Below are 19,535 nucleotides of genomic sequence, written 5' to 3' on the forward strand. Positions count from 1 at the left end.
CAAGGCCCATCTAGTCCAGCATCCTGTTTTGCACAGTGGCCCACCAGATGCCGCTGGAAGCCACAGGCAGGAGTTGAGGGCGTGCCCGCTCTCCTGCCATTTCTCCCCTGCAACTGGTACTCAGAGGCACACCCATTGAGGCTGGAGGTGGCCCACAGCCCTCTGACTAGTAGACATTGATAGACCTTTCCTCTATGAAGTCATCCAAACCCCTCTTAAAGCCATCCAGGTTGTTGGCCGTCACCACATCCTGTGGCAGAGAGTTCCACAAGTGGATCACGCATTGTAGGGCTCCCTGCAATTATGGGCTGGAGCCTGTCAGTGTTACAGTGCTGGCTAAAAGCAGCCGGCCTGCACACACACTGGGAACGGGGCTAAGGGAGTGTTTGCTCCCATACCCTCATTTAGGTTATCACTGGCGGGTTTGCCACGAAGGTGCCACCGGGACTGGGCATGATCCCAGCGGTCCTTACGAGCAGACAAGACCAGGCTTGGCTTCCTTAGTGTGGTTGCTAATCATCTGTTATCCTTACAAATTCCGGGTTTGTTTTGCCTAAACAGAAGCAGTGGGTACAAGTCCTGCATGTGTGCCTTGCTCACCCACTACAAATGGTTGGCATGACAGAACTGTCCTCTCAATTCTACCTCAATGTAGGCAGGAATCAGCAACCTCAGGTTGATCATAACACCCATTAAAAATCAATGGAAATGTTGTAAGACTTAAACTATGCATGCTTACAAACACCACACTGAAGGAAGTGAGAGTGACTTCTGAGATGCGCATTCAGCTGGGATGTTACGTCCTAGTTTTCACAGAAAATTGTGCTCTGAAGTCTATTACACTGCATGGATTAAAGGAACGGGTCTATTCACCAGCTGTAAAAATGTTCTGGTCGAAAAACAGGATTCGTATTCAAGACTAAACATTATAGTCTAGATATTCAGAGGGGCCAGTCAGCTGCTTCTTACAAATTAGATATGTACAGTTGCAAAAATATGATCTTGAAGCAATACATGGGTTTTACTTACAACGATTGATGGGAAATAAGATAAAAATCTACTTAGCTTAAAGAAATACATTAAAGCTAAATGACAAAATGATACAGTCTGACTTGTTAAAAAACCTTTTCCTTTCTCAAATTCTTCACCACAGATGCACACAATAAGAAAACAAAGTAAAGTCACATACTGGGAGTAGATGTAAGTCTGAACAGCATTAGTTGAAATTTTATTTCTATGTGCACTTTTAAAAAAGCTTTATTGACAGCTTGAACGCATCTTCCATGCAGCAAGATATCCTTTAGAAATCATTAAGAATATGTGACTGTAAAAGCAGCACAACTGGCACAGAAGCAGCCTGTGGGACTTTAATTTTATTTTAATTGACTAGGTTTCAGCTTAGCTTGGCAGTATTCCTTTAGTTTTCTCTGACAAGAAAATATTCAAATTGACTCCTTTAGGCAAGGAGTAGCTGTGGAGCTTTTTAAAAATCATACAACCTGCCCTCAAACAAGGTCCATGCTGGACAGCACAAAAAGAACAAACTTACAATGTTTTGTAACATGTAGGCGTTTCCCCACACCCAGCAAGGAAACATCGCATCATCAGCCACTGCTGAGTTACCATTTGCTGGATTTTTGCCTTTCATCAGTCATAAGTCTATCCTGTTTGGGAATATCTTGTTGCAACTCTTAAAATCCTGCCTAAGTTGGGATTTTGGAGTCCAATATGCTGGACAAAGAGCATGTTGTGTTAAGTCTGAATTTTTAGAGCATGGGTGTTCTTCTCTGGGTTTCAGCTTTGGACAGGATCTCCTCACTCACAGCATGAGCTACTTTATTCCCAAGACTATGCTAAGTAGAGGGCATTTGGTTTGGTTTCCCAACCAAACAGGGTCATATTACATGTTGAAGAATTTAGGTAACTTCTGGCTTGTCTATTCCTTTTTGCTTACATGAAAATGCTGTCAGAGATGAGGCTATGGGCAGAGCATAAGCAGACAGGTCCCTAGAGAACGGAAGTACTTTGAAAACAGTCTAGTTTCCAGTGACTGAAAGGAACAGAGACCCTGAAAAGTGGCTTCTGAAAATAAAGGTGCATTAATTCTGGTTTTTGCAACATCTCCTTTCCTGATCTCGATGAACTTACCAGTTCAAATTCATGCCCTTCTTTTCAGACTACTGCTCCAATCAATGAAAGCAGGCTTTCCAGATTTGAGTGAACAGGTAAGAGGCAAATAGTTTCAGGAAGCACAATCTGCTAACTAGTACCACTTGAGCTGTTTTTGTGCTATACTGAAAAGTATGTGTACGCGAAGATAGGAAATTGGTGTTTGCATTAAGAGTTCTCTTCCTTTGACGACAGGGAGCTGGAGCAGCAAGAATACAAAATTCAGCAAAGACTGTAGGATTACTCTCCTTAACTGATGCCTGGGACTGGATGCCAGTACAGAGTTTCTACATATCTACCACTATTTATGATCTTGTTCAGTTGCAGAAAGCTGGACTCCAAAAGCAATTACACAAAAAGAGAGGGTGGGATCTTATTCTTCACAATATAATGGCCCTCTTTGTCATTTGGATGTTCAAGACTAACCTATCCAACATTTCCAGCCTTCTGGCCCTCTTGCTGACAAACTTGTATGAGTTATTTAAGCTTTGGCCTTCCATCAATAACTACAAGGGTTGGAAACCCCATTTGAAACCTATGCATTTGTATGCATACTTTGAGGGTTTCTGATTTTCAAATTGCTCATGCAGGAGTCAAACTGACTGTACTGCAAACCAGTGTTAACTCGTGGGGACACAATCCACTTGTCAGCAGCAGATTGTCTGCAAACCAGATTTCTATCAAGTTTCTGGTTTTCCACCAAGTTTTCTAACAGAGCTCTAGAATATGAAATAACATTTCAATACACAATGCCAAGTCTAAGTGATGCTAGGCACTGAACATGATGCTATGAGATCAAAAGCACTGCTGTTAGCTTGAATTCAATTTATCAGCTGCAGGAAATAGTGATATAGGAAGCATCAGTGTGACAGTGGTTACATATGAAAGCTGGTACAATGAGTTAGTGTGGGAGATAGCAATGGTTAACCCCTCCTGTATTCTACCAAAGAAAACCATATGGCTCTGTGGTCGCCAGGAGTCAACACCGACTCGATGGCACAACTTTACTTTACAATGAGTTAATACTGATTTAAAGTACATTATTTAAACAAGTGGATAGTTCTTCAACAGAGCTGGTTAGAATTTAGAAACTGTAAATGTGTTCTGTATAAACAGTTTGAGAAACATACCTTGTTTTGGTGGGATGATGCAAGTGGATATAGAGATGACTAATCTCATCTCATTTCTCACCTTATTAACTTAATAGTAATAATTCTACCTGCCAGGTGATGCTATAATAAAATCCACAGTGTCTTATATACACTTTCACAATGTAAAAAGTGTGTTCTTAGTCACAGTTTACACATGAACAATGAATTAGGTCTACCAATTTGCCTGTGTGAAACCTGAAATTCAGGAATCCTAACTTTAGTTTTAGGTTCTCTTAGGAGAAAGTGACTGTCTGTGTGTGTGAAGCAGAAAAAGGGCAATACAGGAGAGTGCAGAGAAAACAAACAAGTTATTCTGTGATACAGTGGGCAATTCTACAGACTTGGATTTCATTGCTTTTCAAAAGTGCATAAGGTTAGTTTGGATCCAGATTAAACAATAGGTGATCTAGTGCCTTTGATCTAGTGCAAATAAAAACTTCCTACTAATCTCTGAGGAAGAGTTTGTTAGAAACTTTAGAGAAAGCAAAGGTGCATAAAAATAAACCTTGCCTTCTCTGGCTGAAATGCAGAACTTGCCAACAACACCTGCTGCAATTCAATACTTAGGAATGTCGAATTCAAGTCGTACACTTCAATGCGTTTGTTTTTATATTCTAGCTGGAGATATGTATGATAATAAAGTTCTGAGTTGAATGTTAGGACAGATGTTCCTGGGCTTTTTCTGAACTGGCATGAGCAAAAATTCACCCACTCCTAAAATTGTCAACAACACCATGCAAATTAGCAGTCAAATTAAGACTGTTAATTTCAGATTTTATATTCAGATTTTGTATAATCTTAATTTCACATAACATATCAACAGAAAACTATGCTTGAGTAAACTGAGCACTATTAAGTCCAATTAATTCCAGGAGAGATATTTAAGCATGTGCTTCACTCTCTAATCAAAGCGACAATATTTTAAAAACTATATGTTGAGTTCATGCCTTTTTATTTTTGTGAAAGCAGCAAGGTATAGTAGACAGCATAAGTAATATATGTGGAAAGCTGTTTAATCATCCGAACAATTAATTTTTTTACAGGATCATCAAACATTAGAAGGAATTTGGTTATTAGCCATACACATTTTCTTTATTTTCTGATTAGACTGCAACCAATTCATAAGTCCATCCTAATAATGAAATTTCTATGGAAGTCATGCTTTTCAGGCTTGCTTCTCACTCTTCTAATCGACTATGAAACAGAATTTCACATAAGATAAAATAGGTATTTTATTTAAGCTTAAGAGTATACTTCACTCTCCATTTCAATGCTATTCATTTGGTTTTGATGCACAGAAACTTATTTTTTGTTAAGAGTAGGGAGAAAAGCTTATTGGTATTTAAACTCCAATCAATCACTGCTCTGCTCTGTTTCTTTAACGTCACTGTTTTCTTTGGACTGGGACTCATCCTTTAGCACCATTTGAAGCCACACACTGAGCTATGAAAAAATTCAGATGAATGTAATCTTATTTTTCAAATATTAAAATCCACAAGAAATGGGAGGAGGGACGGACGTTAAGTACATTATAGATTGTAGGCAATGTATTTTAGTGATTGATTTAGCTTGCGTATTAATAGGCATGTTGATATTATACGGGGTTACTGCAATACTCTTTTCTAAAACTGTCTAATTAAATGCAGCCTTTACTACATTATCACCTTACATTTTCCATGTCTATGAAAAAAGCATTTACAGTGAAGATGTAAATCAACTACTGCAAATAGGTCATTTACACAACCAAAACAAAATAAGTTCAACTGACTATCTGTTCTGTAATATCCTAGGATGCAGTTTTCAATAGTACACTCAAAACCACATAGGAATTAATATAAACAGAGAACTAGGAAATAGTTCTCTATATAGTTGCAATTCATATTACACATTTCATCTCTACATCTACAAAACACAATAGTAGAAAACACACTTTTAGAATTATGAGGAAAATACTCAGTGTAAGAAATACGCCTAAAACTCTGCTTGCAACCTTTAAGAGCTTTATATGCCACTGATGTTCAGAGTTTGCTTAAACAAATGATAATCCATTTCAGTCTTATTTTAACATTTACAGGCATGACACTTTAGCCGTACACAGTAGTTGTGACACAACTGTTAAAGTGAATTCCTGAAAGCACTTTGAGACATATTTATTTATTCTAGTTTATATTTCCTTTGATTAGCTTTCCTTCTACTATCATCAACCCTTGGTTCTTATCGCAAGCCTGAGGCAAATGACATATTTAACACTTGCTCCACGCTGATAAGGCTGACCTGTGTTTAATTTGCTCAAGAGAAAAAGCAACATTTTTTTCTTAATTGGTTCTAGTTAATGGCAATGTGAAGAAAATGAGGAATAATGCTTTACTTTTCGAATAAATTGTCAGCAGTGAATTTTCAAAACTTTTTCCAGAGGGAGTTTGTAATGGTAAACTCCTTACTACTCAAATTGAGTTTCAAAAATCTTATTGATGACTACAACTTTAAGCTATGGAGTTATAGAAACTAGCTCAGAAAAGATATAAACTTCATTCTAAGAATATACTGGCAGACGTCAATAAATTTTTCTCTTAGATATGCTGAATTAATACACTTTTTGGAACTTCATGTGGAAAACCACCTGGACTACTCAGAAAATACCTGACCTATTTTTATTGTCCATTATTTTTGTCTTATTTTTAAAACTGTTTCTTTTGAAAAGAGGCAAAAATGTTAAATGCTTCAACCGAATTTTCCAGGGACTGGTTTCTAAGTTGTGTTAGTCTGCTTACTAAGGATGATCTAATTGTGATGCAAATGTTTTGATTACAGCAATATCTTTCATAATATCTCCCCCCCTTCACATTCACAAAAACATCATTCCCTTGTGGACTGAACATTCTGAAGCAAGAACCCCCATGTATTTTAGAGCAACTCAGATGCCTAGGAACCACAGCGATATCAAACATCTTCTGTGGCTAATGCTCCACAGAACTGTCAAGAGTATGTTAAAACAATTTGATAGATAGCCATCATTTATCTAAATCAGTGTCAGAGCAATGAAGCATCCTTCAAGGCTTTTTAATACTGAGAATGTGGTACTGGGACTTTGCAGGTTCTTGCTGTTTCTCAGACATGAAACTGAATTGTTAAAATCATGTTACTGTTTGCCACCTATGTTCTCCAGCACTATGTCAAGATCTGAAAACAAAACAACTTTTTACAAATCTGCATCAGCAATGCTATCTCCTTTCCAGCAACTCCTGGACTCTGAACGGATCCAGTAAGTGCTGAGATAATTGATGGCAAAACACAAGGGGTGTTCACAGTTAGTTTTCTAGCAAAACAGGAACTTCTTAGAGCGACAAAGTAAAAAAGAGAAAGGTGGCAGCAAGGTCAATGCAAAGAAATATTGCTCGCTCTCTCGCTCTCTTTTTTTTCCAGAGAAAGAGAAACATTTGTAGAAGCCCTACAACTTTGAATTTCACCTAGCCCATTGAGGCTTGGAGCCATTTTTGAGAACACCACCTCCACTGGTGGGTTAGTATACTAAAATTCACCTATATGAAAATATGTAATCTGAATTTGAAACAGGACATTAGAATAGCATAGTGCACATGCCAATCAAGAAAATATGCTTCCTCCCCAGCATACACTTACAAATTAAATTTTCCTTTTCTTCATTAACTATAGAGAAAAATACTTGGGTTGTATTACTGCAAAAGGTATGCTTAGGTTGGGGATTCCCCACCCCCACCCTATGTTGCAAACATGCGTGCATACATGTACCTGCATAACTGTTGTTTAGAAAGCATGTCTCTTCCACCTGCATATTTCATTGGTTTTTGGTAGCCCTTTCTTTGCATGCAAATAAACACAAATTTAAAAAGTGGAAGAAAATAACAATGGGACCTACATTGAGCACTGTGCCGGTGTTGTTGCCACTCTGTTTGTGCCAATCCACTGAAGCATGCTTTCAGAGCCTTCTCCTGGAGCATGCAGGAAGACGGACTTGCAGTGTAGAAATCCAGCATTTGACCAGGGCTTACTGCTAGAACATCCATACAGTCAAACATGATTCCCCCTCTACAGTATGCCTGCAAAAGTGCCTTCCTCTAGGAAAATGGCATACAAAAGTACATCCAACTCCATCAAACTCTGCCCCTTTTTTGGCACGTCGGCTGTTGGTCTTTTTCCCAGACCAGAATCATGAATTATGACAGACAACACAGCTAAAAGCCTGTAATTGATCCAAATGATCATTTACCATTTTCCAGGCTGTTCAGCCAATCCAGCAGAATAGGGGGAAACAAACAGCATTCCAAGTTTCAGTTCATATCCATCTGTTCCCCAAAATCTTTTTGAAGCCTTCTTGCCTCTTAGGCTTTCCCTGAACAGATGATTTTTTTTTGTATCCCGTGTACCATCGAAGTTTTGTTGATAAAACAGCCTTTGATAGGAGCTCTGGATCCCCCTTTGCCAGTGAATAGATCCTTCTGCCTTCGAACAGCTCACTTCCTACTACTTGTGTCACACAGAATGAAAGATTGAATTGCTTAATATATGCGAGTGAACTTTCTATGAACCCTTCCCAGGCTGCTAACCTTCAAATGACCCAACCAGTCTGACATCACCAACTCCCAGGATTCTCACACAGCTTAAAAACTCCCAGCAGCCTTGCAAAATAATGCAGGCAGGCACGGAAGCAGGCAAACACTAGCTGCCGCATCTATAATAACTTGCCTTTAAAAGGACAACAAATAATTGCAAACAAAGAAAGGGCGGGGGGATAAAAAGTAGCAATAAGGGTTGTTTCAGGGTTCTAACTGCAAGCCTTTTTATACACACTGTTTAAAGTTTCCAGGCTCTCGCTCTCACTCTTTCTCCTTGAATTCATCTCCTTAAATTCCATTTCCCATCGCTTCTTTCTTCCCAAGATTCCTGCTTTCTCTGATGGAACTATCATACACACTCAATGTTCTGCCTTGACACAATTTTGCATGCACCAGCTTCCCTACTATTTATTTATTTATTATCTATTTATTTGATTTATATACCGCCCTTCCAAAATGGCTCAGACTATGCTGTCTAGGGGAGGCAGCATGACACGGTGCTTTCATCCCAATACAAAACAGAGATAATTTTCTTGGCTAATACAGATAATACAAAATATAACATCCCACATTCAAAACTCATTATGTCAGCATTTGTCAAGCATTGGAATTCTCGCATCCCTAGAATGAGGATAGTGTGCTTCCTAATTCAGTCCTCTTAACCTTTCAGTCCTCCCTATATTCACTGCTGAGCATGGCAGCTTCCAAATATTCTTAAATCATGGCAAAGAAGACACTTGCAAAATTTTCACACAGGATGAGGTAAGGCATGCTTTCCCCCACATGATGGTTATTCTGTGTATGGAAGACATTGAGTGTGAGAGAGTCTTCAATTCAGCCACATACCTGCAGTTCAATGTGATTACCTCTGAAAAGAGTCAAGTTTTATTTATTTTTAAATATCAGATGTGGGATCCTTGATTCATCTCAGGACCACAGTGAAGGGGGGGGAGGGGAAACTCCACCACCTACATAATTTCCCCAATGAAAACTGCCTCCTCCAAGACCTGCTATTTGTCTGAGGAGGGTGGGGGGACCTATGGGTACAATTTTAATTTTTTAAAAAATCATTTACCATGAAAGGATTTAAGAGAACATCTTCTTTGTTATGTGCCCCACCGCCCATTGAGGTCACTTGAGGAGGTCCGTCTCCAGTTACCGCCAGTTCGTCTGGTGGTCACACGGAGATGGGCCTTCTCGATTGCTGCCCCGAGATTGTGGAATGCACTCCCTGCTGAGATACGATCCTCCCCATCGCTGGCTATTTTTTAAAAACATCTGAAGACCCAACTCTTCACCCAAGCTTTTTCAGCTTTTTAAATTTGTAGGTTTTAATTTTATGCTGTTTTTAAATTGTTAAACTGTTTTGACCTTTTATATTTGTTTTAATTGTTTTTATGTCTTTGTTAACTGCCTAGAGACTAAAGTTTGGGCAGTATACAAGTTAAATAAATAAATGAATAAATAAATAAATAAATAGCCATTAATTCTACTGAATCACTGCATGCACACATCCAGTAGACCTAGGTCAACTTCCTCTCTAGCTTCTCCTTCCATGCTTCACATAACAGATTGTATTTCTACAGTTTTGAAATATATACAGTAATCATTACCAAAGATTCCTGTGTATTGCCAGATGCAAAACACCTTCCTCTGTTTCCCCCTAACTTATTCTAGACTCTGACACAGGGGGTTAGTTCCAAAGGGGCTTGCCCTGACAGGAAATGACTTTTACTGATGGAGGAATACTGATTCCATCAGATGAAGCTCCTTCCATTGGAATCTTATAAACACCTTTACTGAATGGCCCACCTCATGTGATAAAGAAGTGAGTGTGCATTGCTTCTTAATCACATGGGAACATGGTTCGCCCAAACTGCCCCCTTATATGTAGTCCAAATATTACTTTAAAGACAATATTTGGACCACATGTAGAGTAGTAATTTGGACAGACCATCCTCCATGTGATTAATGAACAACATGCTTGGGGGAAAGCAAATGTGTGCACACCAATTTCATAATTATGTGAAGAGGACCACTCAGGCAAAGTATCATTCAAATTGATCAGATTTTTTTAATATGTACGCAACAGAATAAAGTGAAATAGAGTTGCAGGGTACTACTTCCTTAAGAATTCTGTTCCAGAGAATTCTGGAATATCCTGTATTTCAGTTACAGGAAAAACTGCAGCTGCAAAATACTTTCTTCTAAAAGGTTATTTAAAGCATAGTAGCCTTTTCCAGGATAGACTCTAGCAGGTCTTCCAGCTATGTACCACCAGACAATTCACAGTTATAAAAGACGTGGGATTCTGATTGCTAAAAAATGTGACAAACACAATATGCAACTGAATGTTCTTCCATCCATGAATATTGATGAAAGGCTATTTTACATAATGAACACATGCATACTGATGTCGACATGTCTTGGTCTCTGGCAAATTTTTGTGAGTTGCCATACTGACCTTTGAATGTTCATTTCAATCAGCTTGTCAAGCATTCCTCTGTATAATACGAAAGCGACACATTACCATCACACAAACACATGGTCCTATCTCCCACCACACAAGAGATCTGTGATTCGTTAAAAGCTCAAAAACAAGACTTGCTGACTGGGTTTCCAAAACTTGAATACGAGAAGAGTCAAAGAACATATAAAAAGTTCTTTTGAAACTGATATATCTATACTGCAAACAGTAAACAACAATGACAACAGAACACCCAGATGCAATCTGGAAACAGCTAGCTGACATCCAGACTAGTGAATCATTTTGCACAAGGCTGTTGTGCAAGCTAGTTGTGGGGCTTGCATTCTAGACTAGTGCTGCGCTATCACAAATATGTTTGCTGTGCAACCTGTGGCACACAATGAGGTCATTCACACAATCAAAAACTGTGTTCTACCCAATTTTGGGAACTGTGTGTGCTCCCAATTTTTGGTTGTGCAGAAGCAAGGTATGAGGAAAACCTGGACAGAAGTGATTGTATGGAAGAAAGGTAGGAGGAAAACCTCGGTGCTTTTCCTCATAACCTTGCTTCCACACAACCAACATTGGGAGCACACACAACTCTTCAAACCAGTAGAACACAGTAAGGCTGTTCTCACGATCACCCAAAAGTGGGCTAAGGGAGCCTAGCCTGCTTTTGGGCGATCGTGTGCTGCAACGGGAGCTGCGTGGCCCTCGGCAGCAAACCTCGCTAAGTACCCCTCCCCTTAGACGAGGTTAACGTTGCAAGCGGTCCGTTAATGTCATCTTTTTGCTCATGTGTTGCCGCAGTGCGCAGCGACACACGAGTAGACCCCCAACGGGGAGGTTGCAAGCAGCCACCTGGGCTCGGGGTTCTCTCCAGGATGCTTCGCACGGGGCATTCTGGAACTTCCAGGGGCCACACGGCCCCAAGTCCCCGCAGCCCCCACCAGCTCCGTGACAGAGCTGGCAGTCATGTGGGCGGCCGATCCAGCTGCCCAGGGCTGAAGTTGGATCGTCTGCGGGGAGACGCAACCCCCCTTATGGCTCTTCACACTGATTGTGTGAAGAACCTCTGTTTTTGATTGTGTGAATGACCTCCTTATATATATTTTAGGGTACTTCTGTGCAATAGCAGAAGAGCACAGTTTTGAGCACCCCTGTGACTGTGCACAGCTATGCAATCTTCTCACTGTAGGGCAACTTTGATCATTGTGCAGGCTCTTCAGTAGTTTGACTGTTGGTCAGCAAAAAAACAAAAAACCTGAAGAAACAAAAGCAAAAGCTCTTAAGAGCTTTTTCACAATTTTCCAAACATCCATATTCAGAGCCAGTACATACATAGGAACATAGGAAGCTACCATACGCTTAGTCAGACCATAGGTCCCTCCATCTCAGTATTGTCTACACAGACTGGCAGCGGCTTCTCCAAGGTTGCAGGCAGGAATCTCTCTCAGCCCTATCTTGGAGATGTCCGGGAAGGAACTTGGGACCTTCTGCTCTTCCCAGAGTGGCTCCATCCCTCAAGGGGAATATCTTATGCTGCTGGGAAGCAGGTGCTTGGACCATACAACTGATTGATTGAGTGCAGTCAAGTTGGTGTTGACTCTTAGCAACCACAGAGATCAAGGTTTCTTAACCTTGGGCCCCCAGATGTTGATGGACTACAACTCCCATGATCCCCAGCCATGTCCATTGTGGCTGAGGATGATGGGAGTTGTAGTCCATCAACATCTGGGGGCCCAAGGTTAAGAAACCCTGACATAGATAGATTCTTTCCAGGATGAGACCATACAATAGTGTCTGCTTTATGATCTTGAGTGGCCAAAGCCATCTTGCTAGCCTACTGTCAGAAACAGTGGCTGACATCCTGACTAATGAAGCATGCATGTAAGGAGGAAATGTGGGCATGCACCCTAACCCTTGTGCAATGGTCAGCGACATGTTCCGATCTTTCAGAGACCATCTGGATTGTGGGAAGCACTTGGGACTCTAATGGCTCTTGCACAACAGTCCTCATGCAGGAGAAACGGGGAAGTTGAGCAAACGCTCCTGGTACATCCCCTCAGTCCCTCCTTTCACACATGCCTTGTAAGGCAGAATGTCAGCCAGTATGCTGATCTAGATAGCTCTTGAGAGATTATCTAGTACAGTGGCTCCAAGACTGAGCTAAAAATCAGGACTTCACTTGTTCAGTTCTCACCTCTGCCATGTACTCATCAGGTGATTTTCAGTCCCTTGGAACATAGGAAGCTGCCTTATACCAAGTCAGATCCTTGCTCCAGAGGCGTAACTATAGGGGGGGCAGGGGGGGCACGTGCCCCGGGCGCCATCTTTTCTGGTCATGTGGGGGGCGCCGCCATGACCAAATTTTTTTTTTTAATTTTTTGTTAATACAAATGTTTCCTGCTCAGTGCAGCAGTGCTGCAGCAGTCAAGGGAGCACGTCGGTGCCCCCTTCCCCACGAGCGGTCCCTTCCGCACCGCCTACACCCCCCCATTGCTTTGCTGGCGCCTGGCGGCCAGTCAGTGGCCTGGCTTGGCGGCGGGCGCTTGTGAGGAAAAACCTAAGTATAATGTAGTATGTTGGGGGGCTGGCGGGGGGGCGCCATTTCAGTGCTTGCCCCGGGCGCCATTTTCCCTAGTTACGTCTCTGCCTTGCTCCATCTAGGTCAGTATTGTCTACACAGACTGGCAGAGGCTTCTCCAAGTCTATAGGAAGGAATCTCTCTCAGCCCTATCTTGGAGATGTCAGGGAGGGAACTTGGAACCTTCTGCATGCAAGCATGCCGGTGTTCTTCCCAGAGTGGCTTCATCCCAAGAGGAATATCTTACAGGGCTCACACAGGTAGTCTTTCATTCAGATGCAAATCAGAGAGGATCCTGCTTAGTAAAGGATCATGCTTGCTACTACAAGACCAACTCTGCAATTTGGGAATGTCACTTTCTTTCCTTACAGGTATGTTGAACACATGAAAGTGCTATACAAATGCTAAATAAAAATCATGGTGTTTTCTGATGACAGAAGGGATATTCTTGCCTCTTTGTAGGCTTTGGAGTGCCCTTTTAACTTCTATCTTGAAAGCAGATCTTTATTGCAAACATCAGTGCACAAAGTAGCCAGTTTTTAATGGATTATAAAGTAGGCTGTGAGGCACCTGACCTCATTCTAAAGCTGAAGGACCACTTAACTGAAATGTGAAGAGTATGTACAGAAAACCCATACCCAAATACCAGAAGAAATTACACCAGATGCCCTCCTATACAGGCCACACAGCAGTGAGAATGTCACTAACCAGCAACCCAGTGAATTTGCTACCATTTGGAGTTAACTTGTTATCTAGCTCTTTTACTATACAGTACTAGGGGAATAATCCTGCTTCCATGACCTTGACAAAGATGCAGAATTTAACCCACTATCCTACATTGCCAGACTAGAGTGGAAAGTCACAGTACTATGCAGTCTTAATGCTAGAACTCAAGCATGCAAGGTGATGAAGAAGAGAAGCCCCAACTTTACACAGCTAAGATACAGGTAGTGTACACTATAGGGATGTATCTGCTGCCACCACACTATATTCTGGGAGTCAAATGAGCAGGGTGTTCTTTCCAGATATATAAAGTAGTCTTGACCTCTCCTTGGCTCTCTGGGGATCTGATGCTGTATTATAGGAGTGTTCATGTTGCTTACTTCCACCTGATGCTCAACCAGTATATTTGAAAACAAACGAAATAGTACTTAGGCACTACAAGCTTCCAGTGAGCTCTCCTCCCAAGGAAGCCAGAACTTGAGCAGTGTTCTCTCTAATTTTTTTCATCTGTGTGCGGAAAGAGTTTTGTTCTCAAGGAAGTGGGAAGAATGTGTAAATTTGTGTCACAAGTGGGACTGTGCTGTCTTGGAAAGGAACTGTGAGCGGCTGCAGAATGGAGGCCTCATGACAGCTTAATGATGACCTCAAAGAAAGGTTAAAAGAAGACCTCTGAGCAAATCTAGGCAATTTCCTAATGCAGCATTATAAAAACTTTAGATGAATGCCCAAGAGATGGCCCAACAGATGTGTTATGCAGGTGATCTGTGAGGTGAATGAGCTGAGGAGCTGAAATGATCTGTTGCTGAAATGTTTAGGTCAGGCTTCCCCAAACTGCGGCCCTCCAGATGTTGCTGAACTACAACTCCCAGCATCCCTGGCCACAACTTATTTTGGCTGGGTATGCTGGGAGTTGTAGTTCAGCAACATCTGGAGGGCCGTAGTTTGGGGAAGCCTGGTTTAGGTGAACATCTTCCTCTCTTCATCGGATGCTCAACTTGTATTCGAAAATAAACCAGATAATACAAAGACACCATAAACCATAATGAGAGTGATTTCTCCTCCCAAGGAAGCCAGATTCTGAGGAGTGCTGCCCTTGGTGGAGTGCATGTAAGCATATAGTAAACAGGTCCTCCCAGCTTACATAAAGATTATAGAGATTAATATAGAATCAATGTAATATGTGAAGCAAGCCTTAGAGAAGCTGGAGTCAGTACCCAATTAGGAACCAGCAGTGATGATTTTGAAAACCAGTTAGTGAACTGAGTATCTAGGCTACAGTTAAACCTGGAATACTGGAAGCTCCATCATGCTGATCATGCTGTTGTCTAAGGGCCATTTCAAAATTATAATGCAACAAATCCAAATATGCCATAAAATGCACACTCAGCAGGGAGCCACAGACAGTTGGATTTCTTGACAAATTAACCTGCAGTATACATGAGTTTGCAGTTTTTATGTCTTGTGTTTTAACATTTTAAGCATAACATACCTTAAGCATGACACATTTTAAGCATAACGTTTAGCTAAAAAAATAAAAATTCACATGTGAAATGCCTCTGAGCTTTTACCAAAAACTGTCAAAACTTAAACATCTTTCTCTACAACTGGGTTACTTGGCTCTCAGATGCTGTACAAAAAGCCATACTCCTTGATTCCCTGAGAGCAATGGAAAACCAGAACAAAAAACAATTCTTCCGAGGGATAATAATTGAAGTAAATAAAATAATGCTCACAAAAGAAATATTTATATGCTTATTTTATATTTTGTCTGTATCAAGAATTAATATCTTTCACTTGGTATTTTAAAAATTGTACAGATATTTGCAACTTCTATACATAAATTCAACAATTCATGCTACATTGCTTCAGATTTGAATAAGATCGCTTTTTTCATAATACTGTATATCTAAATTACCTGGGTAGTTCATTGCATTTTATAATGAAATATGCCTAGGCTAATGCTTGGTTACTGAGCCTGTGTGTAATTAATGAACATTAATTATTTTAGATCATCTAGATGCTCACTCTTACTATTTATTCTCATTTCTTTAATACATTAATTGCTTTAGATTAGCTATGAAAATTGTATTTATATATATTGGATATATATTGGATAAAATTGAGATTTTTATCTCACAAGAAAACAATAGTCATTTAAAAGATACAGCTTACTATCCATTATAATTAGCAGGAATATACACTGAAGCAGTAATTAATTCCCTGGTTAATTTAAATGTAATGATGTGTGAATATATTGCACTCTTATCCATAGTTCTTGAAATATGCTAATGGGAGAGAGTGCTATGAAATTTTTCCAGCTGGCTACATGAAAAGTAAGCTGATATGTTTCCTTTCATTCTTCAATGGGAAAAACTTTACAATAAACATATTCTTAGTCATAAATGTAATAAAAGCAAAAGTTGAAGTCAAAAATCTATTTCCTTTGGTACTACTATATATATTTGTCTGCATGACATAGTACCTTTGAAACCCATAATCATAAAGCAACAGTTTACAGCCAAAGTTCATATTCTATCTGTGTCTCTGCTTTTTGTTCAGCAATTACCAGTTACACCATACAGACCTATGAATCATATTCTGCAAATAAAGTACACCAGCCACTTTATGCAAAGAACAAGAGTCTGCAGAACTTACAGCAAAGCCCTCAGAGACAGAGTGCCCCCAATCACATTTTGTATTATGTTTCTAGATGCTTAGATTAGAACATGTTTATTGTGACATCCTACTATAGCAATGCATGGAGCCTTGATGGTTACTGAACAGTGAAGGGAGGACCCCTAAATATTGCCGGACTGATGTGTAGAAACATGAATCAATGACCCTATCATTTATTTCCCTCAAGAAGAATCTATGTACATGTTTTATAAACTAGTAGGAGTGTGCACGGACCAGTCCGGGGCCATACAAAAGGCCTCTGGACTGGTCTGGAATTCGATCTGGAATCCGGCGGTTTGGCGGGGGAGAGTGTGTCTTTAAGGGGGGATAGTACTTACCCCCGCCCCTGCCGCTCTTCCCCCTCCAGCACTGGACTTTCTTAAAACGTTCTTGGGGCGGCAGAGTTCCTCCCTGCCGCCCCTGCCCCCGTTGTTGTCTTTAAAGTTAGCAAGCCAAAAAAGCTGGAGCCATGCATGTGCCTTTTGTGGCGTGCGCGCTCGTCGCCACCGCTGGTGTGCGTGCCGCATACGTCATGAAGGGTGCATGTGTGGCTCCAGCTTTTTTGGCTTGCTAACTTTAAAGACAACGACGGGGGCAGGGGCGGCAGGGAGGAACTCTGCCGCCCTAAGAACGTTTTAAGAAAGTCCAGCGCCGGAGGGGGAAGAGCGGTGTGTGTGGGGGGGTAAGTACTATCCCGCCCCCTAAAGATACACACGCCTCCATGGTTCCATGCACATCCCTATAAACTAGCCAAAACATCATTTTAAATGTTTCAGTAATTAAAAAGAAGTTGTACAACTCATGGCCCATTAGATTTATAATGAATAAGAAATATTAGTGTGGTTAAGCTACATCCAGTGTGGTTAAATGACAGTAAGCCAATTGCAGGGACATACAGAGGCTCTCCATATGAGCAGTGTGGAGAGCCTACTGGGCTCTGCGTGGAGAGCGGGCTTAGCCCCTGAGACCGCTTGTAGCCTCCCAGCTGGGGGTCTACTCATGTGTCACCACGGTGCAGAGCTGCACCGCCACACAATCAGTAAAATGGGGTTAGCGGAGCACTTGCTCAGCTAACCTCATTGGGGGGGGGGGGCGGGACTTAAGCAGGCTAACTGCTAGGCTATCCCTTAGCCTGCTTTCCTACGGTTGTGAGAATAACCTCATAATCTGTTCTTATTGAACCCTATGGTTGACCCTAAAAGTGTCCTTCCAAAGGTAGGGATGTATGAATCCTAGAGGATTGTTACACATTCAATCCCTGTGAACAACACACTTTCTCTATAGAGGGAGGGCATCTGGTGGGCAGGCGCAGAGCCAGCCGAGTGGCGGCCTGGGTTCAGCCCCACCTGGCTGCCCCTCTGATGACGTCCCCTGCGTGTGACATCACGCGCACGGGGTGTGCCCTGAACAAACACACACACACCCCGCCTGGGCTACCGGGAACTCCGAGCGAGCACTTGCCGATTCTTTTCAGGCAGCACTGGCTGAAATGACACAGAAGCACTCACTCAGGCTCTTCGGAACTCGAGGCCACGCCCCTTAGTGCTTGTCATGCGCAAAGGGGGCATGGCCTTGAGCTCCAAAGAGCCCGAACGAGCGCTTCCGTGTCATTTCAGGCAGCACTTACTGCCTGAAAGCATTTATTCTCCCTTTTCTGGAGGGAGAGAAAGGGGAATAGATGCTTTCAGGCAAATGCTGCCTGAAAAGGATTGGAAACGCTCGCTTGGGGTTCCCGGTAGCCCGGGCGTGGGGGTTCATTCAGGGCTTTTCCAGAGCCTGAGCCATGCCCCCCCCAGGGCTTCAGCAGCCCCTACCATTGGCAGCCCAGGTTCTTTGAAACCGCACAGTGGTGGCTACGCCCCTGCTGGTGGGCCACTGTGTGAAACAGGATGTTGGACTAGATGGGCCTTGGGTCTGATCCAGCAGGGCTGTTCTTATGTTCTTCTTAGGGAATGTGCATCTCTTTCCCTTAGTTGATAAGGACGTATGGGGAGAACAAGTGCAGGTCAGTCAGGTCTCCTCTCTCAGAACTGTTTGTAGAATAGCAACAGTGACAGCAATCATGGAAAAATAGTTCTCCCAGTACAGATGCTCAACCAACTCCTTCAAAAACTCACATGTCTCTCAAAGTCGCCATCACCTGCCTCAGTCTGCCTCCACATGCCAATATCCAATAAACTATAATATTCCCTACCAGGAATTCAATGGTCTACAGTTGCCACCAACATAATCCCTACCCTCCCAAGGCAAATGACTTCAAATCTTAATCAATTTAGAAAGTGGGATCCAATAAACTGCACTCATACTGAAACAACACCCAAGTTTACCTTTTCCCTGAGCGGAGTGAATGAAATATATGAACTTTCAATTCTGAAGCCTAGCAGGACACCCAGTTTTCCCAGAGACTTTCATATTGCCTGGTTTCACTGATTTACATGCGGAGTGCAGACATCTTCAGAAAATATTTTGGTGGCTCTGTGGGGAGAGCAGTCTTAGCCCGCTCTCCCCACAGATGATCAAACGTTTAGCCCTGGGCGGCCGAATTGGCTGTCCACACAACTGCCGGCTCTGTCATGGAGCCGGTGGGGGCTGCAGGGATTGGGGGCTGCGTGGCCCCTGGAAGTCCCAGGATGCCCTGCACAAGTGCGCGGGGCATTCTAGGGGGATCCCCGATACCAGGAGGCGGCTTGTAGCCTCCCAGTCGGGGGTCTATTTGTGTGTTGCTGAGCACTGTGGCGGCACACAAGCAGGGAAATGAGGTTAACAGAGCGCCTGCTCCGTTAACCTAGTTTAAGGTGAGGGTGTTTCAGGTGGGCTAGCCACCTTAGAGCACCGCCCGCGAGCCCAGTGGTTCCTATGATCACTGGAAAACGAGCTAAGCGCCCTTAGCCCGCTTTCCAGTGATTGTGGGAATAGCCTCTCTGCTTGCTGTTTTTAGAACCCTGCCACCCTGACGCTTATCAGAGGCAAAAGGAAGAATCTGCTTGCCATTCTAGGTCCCAATGCTGCAATCGACAACAGACTGTTTTTGCAAACAGCAATAATTAGCCTTGAAGTCTCATGAGAAAACTAGGAAATCTAAATGTACACCCTACTGATAATCCATTGATACGCTGAAATTTCCCTTTATGTTCTTTTGCCTGATGGCTGGAGTTTTCCAAAGACTGGAG

General features: G+C 42.1%; 1 protein-coding gene across 10 annotated transcripts in view; it reads right to left on the reverse strand.

Annotated features, from left to right (window-relative positions):
- Nucleotides 1-19,535, reverse strand: part of RARB (retinoic acid receptor beta) — a 490,600-nt gene that overhangs the window by 152,489 nt on the left and 318,576 nt on the right. Inside the window, exon 1 of one of the 10 annotated variants that reach the window (XM_053263911.1) lies at nt 7,216-7,815. The exons of 8 other annotated variants lie outside the window; for them this stretch is intronic. In XM_053263911.1, the coding sequence (XP_053119886.1) occupies nt 7,216-7,375 (160 nt within the window). In that variant the 5' untranslated portion in view covers nt 7,376-7,815. Of the gene's footprint in view, nt 1-7,215; nt 7,816-19,535 lie in introns of those variants that run through there. One more of the 10 variants, XM_053263912.1, reaches the window with a different exon arrangement.

The sequence above is a fragment of the Hemicordylus capensis genome, chromosome 6 (genome assembly GCF_027244095.1).
Source record: "Hemicordylus capensis ecotype Gifberg chromosome 6, rHemCap1.1.pri, whole genome shotgun sequence".
NCBI lineage: Eukaryota > Metazoa > Chordata > Lepidosauria > Squamata > Cordylidae > Hemicordylus > Hemicordylus capensis.